The sequence below is a fragment of the Podarcis gaigeae genome (assembly GCF_964106915.1).
Source record: "Podarcis gaigeae genome assembly, chromosome: 8".
In the NCBI taxonomy this organism is placed as follows: Eukaryota; Metazoa; Chordata; class Lepidosauria; order Squamata; family Lacertidae; genus Podarcis; species Podarcis gaigeae.
The window spans coordinates 6,072,857-6,088,083 of NC_139684.1; the positions used below are offsets into that span (position 1 = coordinate 6,072,857).

The following is a 15,227-nucleotide window of genomic DNA, read 5'->3' on the forward strand; positions in this document are numbered from 1 at the left end:
GACGTTTACCACAGATTATTTATTTCAAGGCACGAGTAAGAAACCCAGCAGGGTAGAAGCAGAGAATCTGTAGCTGCAGTGTGGAGACACCAAAGTGCGTCCCAGCTTACGGAGAGGGGGGGCAGATTCCCTCCCCACATGTATTGCACTTGAAAAGTCTTTAGACCCACAACGGACTGGACGCCGTGCCTGGCCATGGTGGGTGGAGCCCCAGCCAGGGCTGCTCTTGGTGGCATTTATTTATTTACATATTGCATATTGAAACGAATAGCTCACCTTTTCCTCCAAGGAGCTCAAGGCGGCACATGTGGTTCTTCTCTCCCTCCTCATTTAATCCCAACCACAACAAGCCTGAGAGGCCAAGAGGCAGTCACTGCCTTAAGATCACACTCAGTGAGCTTCATGATGGCTGAGTGGGGATTCGAACCCTGGCCTCCCAGGTCCTCTTCCACCCTGTGACCCAGCCACTCTCAACCTTGGGTCTCCAGATGCTATTGGACTACAACTCCCATAGTCCCTGACAACTGGTCCTGCAAGCTAAGGATGAGGAGAGCTGTAGTCCAATGCCATCTGGGGAACCAACCAGAGAGAGGCTCTTTGGAAAGGGGTTAAGTTGCAGCTGACAAGGCTAGCAGAAACTCTGTTAGAATAGAAAGTAAAAACAAAGGGAAAGGGCTCTTTTCCTGAGGAGTTGAGACTGGACAGATCCGGAAAGGATCAGAAGAAAACAACGTCTGCTGTGGTTAGGAGCAAATAGTGTCTCCCCCTCTTGGCCTGGCCTTTGCGGCCTGCAGAGAAAGGTCAGAACCGAGGCAGGCGGCCCCATCACCCCTAATGCCCAGCCATGGATAGTAGGAAGATTCTTCCTTTCACAAAGCAGCTTTCGGTCACCCTGCCTGCCCCACTTTCCCATTGGGCAAACATTAAATAAAACAAGCCAGAGATTAAAAACCCAGAAAGTCCAGGAGGAGCCTTTAGTATCTTGTACCAGATTGCCCTGAGGTGCCACATGCAGGCTCCTGCAGGGAGGAAGGGAGCCATGACTGCTCTGAAATCACACCTGGAGCCACGGCGAGAGACTTCTGAGGGAGAAGGCAGAGCACTTCTGGCTTCGCTGAGGAACCACACGCTCAACCTCAGGAAGAGCTAGGTCTCGCCTCGTCGCAGCCTGACTTCTGAGACTTTTGCTCTAGGGACTGGGCGTGGGGCTCCTGGGCAGCCCTTCAAGCACAGGGGGGCTGCCTCTACTCTCCCCGCATGAAGGCAACCAGCGACGGCTGCGGCCCGGATCTTACGAGGCTGCAAAGGCCTCTAGGGTTGCCACAGATGCCCTTTCCAGCTGTGCATCCATCCCTTGAGAAGTGTGGGATCCAAAAGGGGCAGCGCGCTCCTTGGAAAGTCAGGCGGGGACCTCGTGCATGGACTTGACGAAGACGATGGCCGCCAGCTCCTTGCAGAATTCTTCGAGGACAACCACCCCTTCCAGGAGGGTACGATGGCCGATCCTGTAAGGAAGCAGCATGTGAGGCTGAGGAAGCGGCCTTGCCCTCATTCCCTATTGCTCACCTCCCCACTTCTGCTTCTCAAGAACGACAGCACTTTACATTTGCAAAACACCTTCATCATATGTGCACTATCTGAGTCCTTTGCAACTTTAGCAAAGGAGGCCAGCGTCATGCCCAGAAGGACAGGAGCTTCCCGGAGGGGAGACTTAAACCAAAGACTGCCTCCTTTACAGGTCAGCCTCTTTTCCTCCATGCAGATAGTCATTTGTCAGGGAGTCTTTAGCTGTGATTCCTGCATCCCAAAGGGAAGGACTAGATGACTCTTGGGGTCCCTTCCAATTCTACAAGTCTATGATTCTATGGTCTGCGCAGCTCCGTCTGTTCCAGCGCCGAGGGCCTTCTGGCGGTTCCCTCACTGTGAGAAGCCAAGTTACAGGGAACCAGGCAGAGGGTCTTCTCGGTAGTGGCACCTGCCCTGTGGAACGCCCTCCCACCAGATGTCAAAGGGATAAACAACTACCAGACTTTTAGAAGACATCTGAAGCCCTGTTTAGGGAAGCTTTTAATGTCTGACAGACTACTGTGTTTTAATATTTTGTTGGAAGCTGCCCAGAGTGGCAGGGTCTAAAATAATAATAATAATAATAATAATAATAATAATAATAATAATAATAAAAAATCAGACTGTGAAAAGAATAGATGAATATGAAAATGACAGGTCTGGTTGTCCCCCCACACCATGCCTTAGAGTTTGGGATGTGCCTGAATATAAAATGGTCCTGCTGGATCAGGCCAAAGGGGGCCCATCTAGTTCAGCATCCTGTTCTCACAGTGGCCAACGAGATGCCCATTGTGGGAAACCCGCAATCCAAGATTCAAGCACGAGAGCCCTCTCCCCTCCTGTGGGTTCCAGCAACTGGTGTTCACATGCATTTCTGCCTCCGACTCTGGAGGCAGAGCAGAGCCATTCTGGCTAGCAGCCACCAACAGCCCTCTCCTCCTTCTTGACTTTGTGTCTAATCCTCTTCTAGGTCCACCCAAGTTGGTGGCTACCACTGCCTCCTGTGGAAGGGATTAACTCTGGGCTGTGCAAAGAAGTCCTTTCTTTTATCATCCAGCTTCATTTTTCTCTATTCAATTGCTCCATGCTGTCTATAATTTTAGGGTTCTCTCATGCAGCCTCTTCTTTACCTTTCCTTTTCTCCAAACTGGAGGTTGGCACCAGCCCTTTCAACCTGTGTGCAGTGTCCCCCCCAACACTCACTGTTGTTCTTCAGCAGGGACCAGCCCCATCAGCCCCCTCCGGACAAGCAGCAAGTTGGTGGGGAAGTTTGGTATCCGGTGGATCCTCTGCATTAGGTCTCCAATCACCTGGAGGGAGGAGAGACCAGAGTGGCGGCTTGTGAGTCAGGTGGAGAGGAGGAGCTGGGGGGGGGGCGGCAGGGCTCCCCTTAGCTTAGAGGCACAGGACACCCCAAAAGGCACCTTCTTCCCCAGGCAGCATTCCCCACTTCTCCCCACCCAGCCTGCTTGCCTTGCCGAGACTAGACATTACCCTGATCAGGACGGAAAAGAGGGTCCTGCAGCCGGGGGCCAGAGGCAAGTAGGGATCCAGGAGGTACTCATGGAGGTGAGGGTGGGGAAAGAGAGCCAGACGGGACAGCACCGACGTCACCTGCAGGTTCACTGCGTAGGGCTGCAAGGGAGGAATAAGAAGAGAGGCAGAGGGCTCAACTGTGGGGCGTCATTCACAGCCTGCACAAACAGCCAGGCATAGAGGGTCACCGGAGGGGGAGGGAAGAGAGCAGGAGAGAAGCAATTCCCCCCACCCACGACATTCCGCACTTGCTCTCTGCAACCAGACAAAGCCACAGCTGTCTGAACATCATGCCCCCTATCTAACCTTTGCTCTCTTAGTGGCCTGCCGTGCCCTGCCTGTGATCTTTGTCTCCTTCGTCATACACTGTGCAAGGGGGAAATGATGCGGTGGAAACAGGTGCCAAAATAACTTTGTACCACCCCTCGATCTTGGGACTGGAAGGTGTGTCAAGGTCACAGTCCAAAATGTATCTGACTGGTTTTGCATATTGTGCCAATAAAAGGAGCCTCCACAGAGCTAGCCGGCAGCTTGCTTATGCACAGCTCACCTGATGATCAACACCTGACTCGTGCCTTCACTTCACTTCCCCTTCCCTCTTATGTATTTATTTAGAGCATCTGGGTACCCTCATCAGCCAGAGGCTCCCGGAGTGGCTTACAAGACAAGACACAACACACAAGGGGAAAAGGAAAGGGAGTGATGAGGAAAACAAAAACCCAGGCAGAGATTTCTAAATAGTTGACCAGGTGGCCCAGTTCAGGGGCAGGAGGTGGCTGATGGAGCTGGGCCTCCAGCACAGCTGATGCAATGAGCCCTGCTGCTCCCATTCTCTCTTCCCCTGAGATCGCCTGATGGAATGGCTGCCCCCAGCTGACAGGTTAGGGGAGAGGAGGCCAAATGGAGCTGGCCTCTCACAGCAGAGCCCTGCTTTCCAGCTCCCCTGCTGAGGAAGTCCAGTAGAGAATCTTAGCGCTCCATCCTAGAGAAGGAAGCAGCCCCTAAAACTTGTCTCTCCCTGCTGCTTCTAGGCCACAGAAACACCAGACTCCAGGGTCTTAGCGATGCTGGCCACTCCTAGCAAGGACCCCTTTCCCATCCTTACCTGGTCCAGGATGCGCATCAGCCGTTCAAAGAGCACTTCCAAGAAACGGCCTTCGTAGAAGCCAGTGGTGGCAGAGCAGGTCTCCAGGGGCCGAGGGGCCTTTGGCCAGTGCCAGCGAGATGCCTTGGTACAACATTCCTGGAACTGACAGAAGAGGAGGGGATGGATCGCAGGTGGGCAGGGGAAGGGGCTAAGGAGAGGCTCTTGCAGGGCCCAGCTGAGACAATAAAGCAGAATGAACTCAAATGCTGTGAATCGCAGGAGAAGGGAAGAACAACGCCAGGTATCACACATCAGCAGAGATCAGGTAGGCAGGGAGACAAGTGACTCACCAGCACACTGGCATCGTGGACATAGGTGTCATACCCGGCCTCTTCCAGGTAGGCAGAGGTCTTTGCTTCACTGGGAACCAGGCAGAGGAAGCTGAGAAAGAAGGAAGCAGGATGGCAATGATGGGGGGAAAAGAAGCCTCTGAGACCCAGGACACAGGTGTGAGGGTCAGCATTAGGAAGAGAGCAGCATTAGGAAGAACCTTAACATGGAACCTTAACCCTCGGAAGGCAGTGGCCTCTCCTCTTGGGGATTTTAAGCAGAGGTTGGATGACCAGGTGTCAGAGATTCTTCAGCTATGATTCCTGCAGGGGTTTGGACCAGATGACCATATATACAGTGGTACCTCGGGTTACATACGCTTCAGATTACAGACTCCACTAACCCAGAAATAGTACCTCGTGTTAAGAACTTTGCTTCAGGATGAGAACAGAAATCGTGCTCCGACGGTGTGGCGGCAGCAGGAGGCCCCATTAGCTAAAGTGGTGCTTCAGGTTAAGAACAGTTTCAGGTTAAGAACGGACCTCCAGAACAAATTAAGTTCTTAACCCAAGGTACCACGGTATATACACTGCGGAGATATAATCCGGGCAGGGTTAAAAATCGAGCTGGATGCAGAAAGCCAAGTTGTTTGCCTAATATATCATACAAGCTCCAACCTAAATGCTCAGCCATTAAAAAAAAAAATCCTGCAAAATGGCCAAGCCACACAGCTCTCTTTATGGCAGCCCCTGTCTACCTTGTGCCTTCCAGATGTTCTGGACTACAACTCCCATCAGCAGTGGTCAGGACAGCCACACCTGGCTGGCCCTCATGGAAGTAAGAACCATAGAACTGTCGAGTTGGAGGAAGGGACCCACAGAGTTATCTAGCAGGTCTGAAATGCTTGGGCCTGCCTGGGCTGGGGTGGAGAAGTCTGGCGAAGGCCTGCCTTGTGAGTTCAGTCAAGCTGTTCACGTATTGTGAGCTGGTCTCCCTGCCCCGCCTTCGTACCTGCTGACCACCTCCTTCACGTCCTCCGGCTGGGCTTGCTGCTTTGAGGCAGGGACGCCCGGCTTGGTAGAGACCTGGAAGCTGGTGCCTGGGAACCCATCTATGAAGTAGGGATCCTCCTCCAGTTCTCTACAGGGACGGAGAACAGAAGCATTGAGTGGCTGGCCTGGACGAGGGCCCCGTCCCCCAACTTTCCTCTCCCGCTCTCACTTACAACCCATCCTCGCAGGGCTCTTGCTCACGAGCAAGGGACTCCTCCTGCCCAGGTGGGCTTCTCAGGAGGTAGCCGCGCTCCTCCAGGTGGTCCAGGACCAGGCGCTGCATGACACGTTGATCTGGAAGCCACAGCAGCTCCTCAAACAGCCTCAAGGTGGCCATACTGATCTGGAGGGGAGGAAGAAAGAAGGGCAAGGAGTCAGGAAAGCCTGCTAGGAGGCCCTGCTGCCAGCACTGGAAGCTGCTGAGTTCCACCACCTCCTTCCACCTGGAAAAAGGTGTAGGGAGATGGAAGTCAGGGGTTGGCCTCCGTTTTGGAAGAGAAGCTCTCACTTCAGGCAGCCTGGAGCCACCCCTTGGAGACCCACAGAAACTCCAGGCAGCCAGCAGGCAAGGCCAGTTGGTAGCAGACAAGAAAGGGCAGCTATTGAGGGACAAGGGCACTAAGTTGCTGGGTTTTGGGGTTGCAGACTGTCATTTCCCATCTTGATCGAGCCATGAACATAGGAAGAGGCTGTCGGATCAGGCCAATGGCCCATCTAGTCCAGCATCCTCTTCTCACAGTGGCCGACCAGATGCCCCAAAGGGAAACCTGAAATAGGATCCAAGCAGAAGAGCAACTCTCTAGAGAAGGGAGTAGCGCCTTCCCATTGATCATTTTGGTGTTCCTTTTCTGAACCTTACTAAGGGGCATGGCAGATAATAATAATAATAATAATAATAATAATAATAATAATAATAATAATAAATTTATTTATATCCCGCCCTCCCCAGCTGAAACCGGGCTCAGAGCGGCTAACAACAATAAAAGTAACACAGCATTCTAAAATCAATTCATTTTAAAATCAGTTGAAATCAAATTAATGGCAACCATTGGGCTAGAGTTCTGTGAGGATTACAGAAGGAGGGGGTCAGGCTGTGCCTTGGCCAAAGGCCTGGTGGAACAGCTCTGTCTTGCAGGCCCTGCGGAAAGATGTCAAGTCCTGCAGGGCTCTAGTCTCTTGTGACAGAGCGTTCCACCAGATCGGAGCCACAGCCAAAAAAGCCCTGGCTCTGGTTGAGGCCAGCCTAACCTCCCTGTGGCCCGGGACCTCCAATATATTTTTGTTTGAAGATCGTAAGGTCCTCTGTGGGACATACCAGGAGAGGCGGTCCCATAGGTACGAGGGTCCTAGGCCATATAGGGCTTTAAAGGTTAAAACCAGCACCTTAAACCTGATCCTGTACTCCACCGGGAGCCAGTGCAGCTGGTATAGCACCGGGTGAATGTGATCCCGCGGCGAGGACCCCATAAGGAGTCTCGCTGCGGCATTCTGTACCCGCTGGAGTTTCTGGGTCAGTCTCAAGGGCAGCCCCACGCAGAGTAGAGATTCAACAACAGAGCTCACTGCTATCCTGGGGAAGCCTCAGCTGCTGCTGAAGGCTTCATTTCCTCCTAAAGAGCTGAGCCTGATTCCTTCCCTGGGGTTCACTAGGCCTCAAAGGAAGCATGAGAGTTTCCATTTTGCAAGGGAAGGTTCGGGGGGCAGGGGGAGGGCTGGAAAAGCATCCCCCATGCTTGGATCTCCTTGGCCTGCTGTGGTCTTCAGTCATCACTATCGCCCCGGGGTTAAGTTCCCAACAAGTGGGGAGAAGACCTCAAGCCCAACAAAACCCATAATTCCCAACCCCGCTCTGCAACTCCTGGGAGCCTGGCAGTTTCCGTGACTCAGAAAAAGTCCTCTGCACATGCTCTGAGGCTTTTGATTGCTTCCCACAAAGAAGCGCTGATGCTTGGCCTTCAAATGCTTGAAGACCTCCGTCTTATCAAGGTGAAGTCCTGAACAGCCTGAGGTCCAGCAAGTTGCGAGCTATGGTTTTCCCAGCAGTGATGTAAGGACGTGAAAGCTGGACCATAAAGAAGGCTGATCGCCGAAGAATTGATGCTTTTGAATTCTGGTGCTGGAGGAGACTCTTGAGAGTCCCATGGACTGCAAGAAGATCAAACCTCTCCATTCTGAAGGAAATCAGCCCTGAGTGCTCACTGGAAGGACAGATCGTGAAGCTGAGGCTCCAATACTTTGGCCACCTCATGAGAAGACTCCCTGGAAAAGACCCTGATATTAGGAAAGATGGAGGGCACAAGGAGAAGGGGATGACAGAGGACGAGATGGTTGGACAGTGTTCTCGAAGCTACCAGCATGAGTTTGACCAAACTGCGGGAGGCAGTGGAAGACAGGAGTGCCTGGCGTGCTCTGGTCCATGGGGTCACGAAGAGTCGGACACGACTAAACAACTATCTTGGAACTTTGAAGTGCCAGGCATAGCTCTAATGGCTTTAGCCCAAGCGTAGCAGAGTTTTCCTGCACAGCGAAGAAGCTAGTTGAGGTGGAAATGACTAGTCAGCTAGACTCAGACTAACTATTTACAGGATTTATTAAAAGGAAAAATAAAACCAGCAGAGTTTCTGCATACAAAACAAAGCAAAATAAATCCTTTCTTTCTCTCTCTCTCTCTCTCTTAACCATACACAGCACTCCAACTCCTAACACACACACCTAACACAAACTGTGCTAGCATTCCTAGATAACAGAGTTGAGTGCTGGTCGTTAACCAATCAGAGTAAGTAGTTTCTAGGTCAAGCAGACCTTGGCTTTCTGCCAAGAGTAAATTGACTCTGCCTTGAGTTAATTGTGTGAAGCCAGAATCTGTAAGTTTTCATGAGAATCAATTAACAGAAACAAAACAAACTAAACAACAACAACAACAAAGGGCAGTCTGACCCAAGCACTGAGCCACTGCTGTGTGCTTGCAGGAATCCTGCTCAGGTGGAACTTTTCCAGCAGGACTTCAGCTCACCTCGTCAGACAAGTGGTTGCAGCGCTCAATCAGTTGGGAGCAGAGGTGGTGTTGCGGCTGGTGGCCTGCATCCTTGGCCATTGCGGGTCCTTCCTTGGTTCCCAGCACAAACCCCACCAATTCCTGGAGAAGCGCAGGAGAGCGGATGTGTCTTACCAAGGCAGTCAGGACAGCTGTCGAGAGAAGGATGCCGCGTTCTGACCTGCCAAGGAAGACAGGGATGAATGAAGGGAGCTGACTCTGGCCATGGGCTTATTGGGCAGGTCTCTTGAGTTCCCCCAACCAGGACAAGGCTTGGTGCTCACCCCTCTTTCCATGCTAAGCTTGGACTCACATTTGCAGGAGCTGGGACTGCAGGACTCCCTGGAAGAACCTCTCAGCCACCGTCTCACTTACGGCACCTGCCACAACCTGGTGGGGTGAAACACCACAATGACTCATCATGATCTCTGCAGCTGCTCCTCATTCAGAAACCCGAGTCAGCTAGGAGGCCAAGGGAGAAGTGAAAGCTCCCCTGGAACGGGGCAAAGAGCCTGAGGCAGCTTCCAAAGACTTAACTACGTGGATGTGGATGGAGGTTTCAGCAGGAGGTCTCTTCCTTTTAAAATATTTTATTAAAGTTTTCTTGGTTTACAAATGTATGTGCAGTGTCTTTTTTTTTCAAGTTACATTTTCCATAAGTCAGTTTCATTTGTTGAGGCATTAGAAAGAAAAAAAGGGAGAAGAAGTGGAGGGGGCCATGGTGGGTGGAGGTGGGGTCGGGAGGCGATATTTCTATTTTGCTTAATGTGTGTGTGGGTTTTTGTGTCAGTGTCGTTTGCTATTTGCTTGTGCTCCTTTGGTGGTGAGAGAGGTTGGGGCTGGCCTGGGGTGCGGTTGCTTGTTTGTGATTGGCTGTGTTGAACTTTGTTTTCGTGTGTGAGTGGGGTGGGTGGGTGTTTTTGAATCAGGTTAGCCATACTGTATTGATTCATATGCTGTTGGTGGATTCTTGTCGTTGTCTTGTTGGGCTGTATATGTGATATTGGGGTGGAGGTATTGTCTTCTATTAGTCCCCGTGTCAGTTTCAGTTTATCAGTTAATTTTTCTAGTAGGGCTGTTTCCCATACTATTTGGTACTATTGGTTCATGCTTATTCTTGACAGGTCTTTCCAGTGTCTGGCTATGATGTTTCTGGTTGCTGAGAGCAGGTGGGTTATGGGTTCTTTGTTATAAGAGTGGGCATTATTGTCTTGGAATATGTTTAGTAGGGCCAGTTCTGGGGTGATTTCTAATACTTGCTTAGTTATCTTACACGTTCCTTATATGGCTGTTGTCCAGAATAGTTGGATTTTGGGGCACTCCCACCATAAGTGGAGGTATGTGCCTGTGGAGGTGCACCCTCTCCAGCATTTTGGTGAGGTTCCTGGGCGTATTAGCGCTAGTTTCCTTGGTGTTAGGTACCACCAAGTTTCAGAGTGAGCTCTCAGCAGGAGGTCTCTTACCGGGTGAGCCTCTTTCGCTATGCAATCACAGAGATCGAGCCAGGCAAAGAAAGCCTCAAGGCTGGGTTGGCCTGGGAAGTCATTCTCCTCAATGCAGCTGCCCTGAAGCCTGGAAGGGCGAGAGGTACAGTTCAGCAATGTATGGAGCACTGCTCTGTCTGAACATCTTGTCTAGCAGATTGAGAGTGAGAGGCAAAATAAGTCTGACAGCTTCAACACAGACTGGTTTGGGTTTTACAGACACAGAATAGGGAGGGAGATGTGTACTTTGCCTGACATTCGCTGAAAGTCAGTGTTTTACAGTGGTACAGTCATACCTCAGGATAAATACGCTTCAGGATAAGTATTTTCGGGTTGCGCTACGCAGCGACCCGGAAGTAATGGAGTGGGTTTCACCACTCGCACATGCGCAGACGGTCAAAATGACGTCATGCGCGGAAACGGCGAAACGCAACCCGTACATGCACAGTCGCGCCTTACGTTCTAACAGGGCTCTGGAACTGATTCCGTTCGCATCCCGAGGTACCACTGTACTTTGGTTCCCGAATGGCTTGGCTCCCAAACAAATCGGCTCCTGAATACCGCAAACTGGAAGTGAGTATTCCGGTTTGTGAACGCTTTTCGGAAGCCGAATGTCCGACACGGCTTATGCGGCTTCCGATTGAGTGCAGGAAGCTCCCGCAGGCCAACCGGAAGCTACGCCTTGGTTTTCGAACCATTTCGGGAGTCGAACAGATTCCTGGAATGGATTAAGTTCAAGAACTAAGGTACCACTGTATCTCTACATATACCAGTTTGTCAATCATATGCTCTTCAGTTTTAAAGTACGGTTGCATTCTGTGTGGGGGTTAATTTCCAGGGGTCACAGATATATGCAAAAACACGTATACCTGAACTTACTCCTTGAAACCTGCCCCCACATCTTATCTTCCAGAGCTGGTGCACCGAACAGGACTTACTCCCCAAGCAAGGCAGAGAGCTTTGAAGATCTTGAAAGATTCCGGTAAGCAAGACAGAGCGCTTGAAAGCTCTTTCAACGCTGGGAAAACCCAGCGCAAAACCCCACTAATTTTAAGCTCTCCACCTTGCCTGCATTTAATCTACACAACCAGCTAGGCCACTCCACTTGCTGGTGGAGGACCAAGGTCTAGGCCTCCTCTGGGGGTATCTTTACCTCCAGCTGACCGGCTGAAGCGTGGTGACATCAGCAGGGTTGACAGTGGCTGGGATGGCCTCGCATAGCGTGCAGAGGTGGTCAGCCACCATGGGGCAAAGCCTGCTGTCTCGCGCCAGAGCCAGGGCAGCTGCTCGATGGTCGATGCTGGTTAGCAGCAGAAGGTTCTCCTGAGCTTTGAGGGCAACCTTCCTCTTCTGCAAGGGAGAGAAAACAAGGCTCCTGAAGGCCGTCCTTGATATGCAGTCTCACCTTCTCCACCTGCCCTAGCAAGAGGCAGCGTGCGCCCCACCCCACGGCCCTGTACCTTGCTCTTGCACAAGCTGATCAGGGAGGTCACCAGGTTTGGGGCAGAGGAGGCTGGTTCCACAAGCTGCACCTCACAGGAAGTCTCCTCTGGGCACAGTCTTCTGTCCTGCTCTACAGGGGTAGGCAAGGTCCGGGCAGGGTCCAAGACAGGCTCTGCTGTTGCTCCCTGAGGCTGGAAGGCCTGATCCACTTTCTGCCCACTCGCCACATTCTTGCCCTTGAAAACGGGGGGAGAATCTGGCTACATTATCGTTGTTTGGCATGCAGGGCTTAAGGTGGGAAATCAAGCAAAGGCACAATGCCCCAGAGGGGTCCAACCCATAGGTGGCTCCTCCAGAATCAACACCAGGCATAGGCAAACAGATGTTTTGGGACTACAACTCCCATCATCCCTAGCTAACAGGACCAGTGGTCAGGGATGATGGGAATTGTAGTCTCAAAACATCTGGAGGGCCGAGTTTGCCTATGCCTGATCAACACTTGGAATGAACCTGAGCTTTGCAGTTGAGCACCCACTGCAGAAAGTAACACCCACTGAGCTCCTTCAAATAATGAGTAAACCGCTTGATTCCAAAAACTAAATGAGTTCATGCAATTCATACAACTGATTTGCAGACCCACCATGAAAGGCCTGCTTGGTGTGCATGGTTTGGGAGCACTGGGGATTCATTCTCTCTCTCTCTCTCTCTCTCTCTCTCTCTCACACACACACACACACACACACACACAGACAGACACACCAAATAACTGTGGCAACAGGCAGAAAAAGAATTAAGTGGTCTGTCAAGACTCTCAGTAATTTTTAAGTGGTCCGGCCAGGAGAGAACAGTTTGGGAACCACTGACTTAAGATAATTTCTGTTTAGTAAATGCTATATAACTTTTGAAAAATAAAGCAATAAAAGATCATGTGTATTTCTGCAATAATAATAATAATAATAATAATAATAATAATAATAATATATTATTTATTCCCCGCCCATCTGGTTGGGCGGCTTCCAAAAAAATATTAAAATATCGTAATACATCAAACATTAAAAGCTTCCCTAAACAGGGCTGCCTTCAGATGTCTTCTAAAAGTCTGGTAGTTGTTGTTCTCTGTGACATCTGGTGGGAGGGCGTTCCACAAGGTGGGTGCCACTACTGAGAAGGCCCTTTGCCTGGTTTCCTGTAACTTGGCTTCTCACAGTGAGGGAACCGCCAGAAGGCCCTCGGCGCTGGACCTCAGCATCCAGGCAGAACGATGGGGGTGGAGACGCTCCTTCAGGTATACTGGACTGAGGCCGTTTAGGGCTTTAAAGGTCATCCTCGCACATACAGACCTTGTGAAAATAGAGCACTCTGCAGTCTGTCCCAGACTGTTAAAAGATGTACTGGCTCCTGTAGGCAAGCAGATCCAAGAGTCCCTCACCTCTAGGACGTAGGGCAGCAGGGCCGGATCCTGTTTGATCTTGGTACACAGGGCAGCAACAAGCTGCATCATTTCCTTCTCAGGCTCAGAGCCTAGCGCGTCGTTCCCAAGGTGGAGGAGTTTCTGTAGAAGGACAGTGAGTGGGTGGGTGAGGGTAGCAGTGGCTCCAAGGAGAGAAAGAATAGGAATACAGTACAATTGCATCTTACGCACATTTAAGATGCTCAATTTCAACCATAGGTGGTTGAAGGCCGCTGGCTGAAATCCTGCAAGTTAAATGCAAGCAAGTTGGAGAGATTAATAACTTTTTTTGCGCAGGGAAAACCCGCTGCAAAAAGAGTTTTTATACATCAAACCCACACATAAGATGCAATCATACTGTAACCAAAAGAGTTTTGAGCCCAGGGCTCAGAATCACGCAAACCAAGAGAAAACATGCAAGTCTGCTTTGTTTTCAAAAATGGAATCCTGATCTTGTAGCAGAACTTGAGTTGCCTCGGCACAGAATTTGATTTTTCTTTGTCAGCACGGAGTACAATGCTAATTGGAACCTTCACCAGATTTGACGAAGAGGGGAGTGTCAGAAATTGCCTTCTTTGGCACGGGCAACTCAGACGAACCCTGGCTGGCTCAGCAGAAAGGAACTCACCTGGACAGGCCTGTACACGTTCAGGTAATGCAGCAGAGGGCACTGCATTTGTCCCAGCAAGCGGCTGAAGAAGAGGAGCACGTGAGACCTCATCCCCGTGGGATACTGGGGATCAGAAGAGAGACAAGAGTACTGCTACAGAGGGTCCCTTCGGAAGATCCTGCCCTGTCCCCTCCTGCCACCAGGCCTCAAGGAGCCTTGAGCCTGACTCAGACAAGTCAATGAGAACAGCAAAATAAAACACAACACCAAAAATGAGTTCTCTTAAGCACCCTAAAATTGCAAACAACAACCCAGAAAGCATAAAACAGCCCAGCAACAGCCCTTCGAGTTATGCCTAGCTGCTGCCTCCACTTGAACAGAAAAGGAAAAAGAAAAGGTGCCTGTGTGTTGAATTTATTCTGCAGGAGAGTTCCATGATCATCCTCATCCATAATGTTTATAACCCCCCTTTTTTCCCCTCCCCCTAATGTCTCAACAAATGAAACGGATTTGTAAAAATGTTACATGGAAAAAAATACGAGAGACATTACACTTACTTCTGTAAAACAATAAAATCTTTAATTAAATAAAATAAAATAAAATATGCCATTTAGTATGGAAAATCTTTAAGCGGTTAACGTAAAACACGGTAAGATGATTTAAAGCAGAAAAATGTCTCTTCAACATTTAAAATCAAAAATAAAAAGAAATACATCAGTAAAAACAGAGAAGCCATCAATAAAACATTCAGTAAAACATCAATAAATTATCGGGTAGGATCACGTGGTGACTCTTAAGAGGCCGGCGGGAGTGCCTGCTTAAAGAGATGGATCTTTAGGAGGTGTTTAAAGCTGGCTTCTGCTTCTGCCTCACAAATAGTACATGGGAGGTACACAGGTCATTTTGGCTGGGGCAGACAATCCAACAGTACCTGGAGTGCCACAGATTCCCCATACTTGGCTTAAAAGATAAACCCAGCAACAGGATTTGGGGGGGCTCTCAGACCAGGCATCCTCTGTGGAACCCCTTAAACTAGGCATGCAATTATCTTCCACTGCCTGACTCCTCCATGCAAAGTAAGAATCATGCCTGCAGCCAGTGGCGCCACTGCCCAAAAGGCCCTGCTCCTATTGCATTTCAGCAAAGCAGACACTGCTTGGGCGGGAGGGACGGCAGAAAGTACAGGACTACCTCAGAAAGGAAGCTGTGGTACCTCTGCTTTTGCCAGAGTGCTGAGGGTCTCCAGGATTTTGTGTTGAAGCAGGTACTCCAAACAGGGTCCTGTCTCCCCCGATGGCTGCTTCTTCTCCTCGTATGCTAGGATATCTAGCATCTGTTTCAAGCGCCAGGGGATGTCTGTCTCTTTTGCTGGTTTGTTTTCATCTTGAGAAAAGATAATCAGCTTGTCACAAGCATACCCACTCACCCGTTTTATATCAAACACAGGGATCTCATTCATTCCTTTATCCAAGCACTGAAAAGATGGTTGAAAAGCATCATTTAAAAAAGCATTTTAATATATGTTTTTGATTTATTCCTTGTTGTTTGCTCCCCTGGGCTCCTTTGGGATGTTAAAATAAATATCCAGAACTGATACCTGCAGAATGCAGCTGCAGACCTCTCTGCATGGCAAAT

At 50.2% G+C, this 15,227-nt stretch overlaps 1 protein-coding gene across 2 annotated transcripts in view; it reads right to left on the minus strand.

The window, feature by feature from the left end:
* Nucleotides 1-15,227, minus strand: part of FHIP2B (FHF complex subunit HOOK interacting protein 2B) — a 17,456-nt gene continuing 2,229 nt past the window's right edge. The window contains exons 3-17 of one of the 2 annotated variants that reach the window (XM_083753239.1): nt 14,806-14,975; nt 13,611-13,715; nt 12,962-13,084; nt 11,550-11,768; nt 11,243-11,439; nt 10,069-10,177; nt 8,919-8,995; nt 8,585-8,786; nt 5,745-5,914; nt 5,531-5,659; nt 4,540-4,630; nt 4,208-4,351; nt 3,061-3,201; nt 2,770-2,876; nt 1-1,505 (exon numbers count right to left, since the gene is read on the minus strand). In XM_083753239.1, the coding sequence (XP_083609365.1) occupies nt 1,400-1,505; nt 2,770-2,876; nt 3,061-3,201; nt 4,208-4,351; nt 4,540-4,630; nt 5,531-5,659; nt 5,745-5,914; nt 8,585-8,786; nt 8,919-8,995; nt 10,069-10,177; nt 11,243-11,439; nt 11,550-11,768; nt 12,962-13,084; nt 13,611-13,715; nt 14,806-14,975 (2,090 nt within the window). In that variant the 3' untranslated portion in view covers nt 1-1,399. The remainder of the gene's footprint in view (nt 1,506-2,769; nt 2,877-3,060; nt 3,202-4,207; nt 4,352-4,539; nt 4,631-5,530; nt 5,660-5,744; nt 5,915-8,584; nt 8,787-8,918; nt 8,996-10,068; nt 10,178-11,242; nt 11,440-11,549; nt 11,769-12,961; nt 13,085-13,610; nt 13,716-14,805; nt 14,976-15,227) is intronic. The other variant, XM_083753240.1, reaches the window with a different exon arrangement.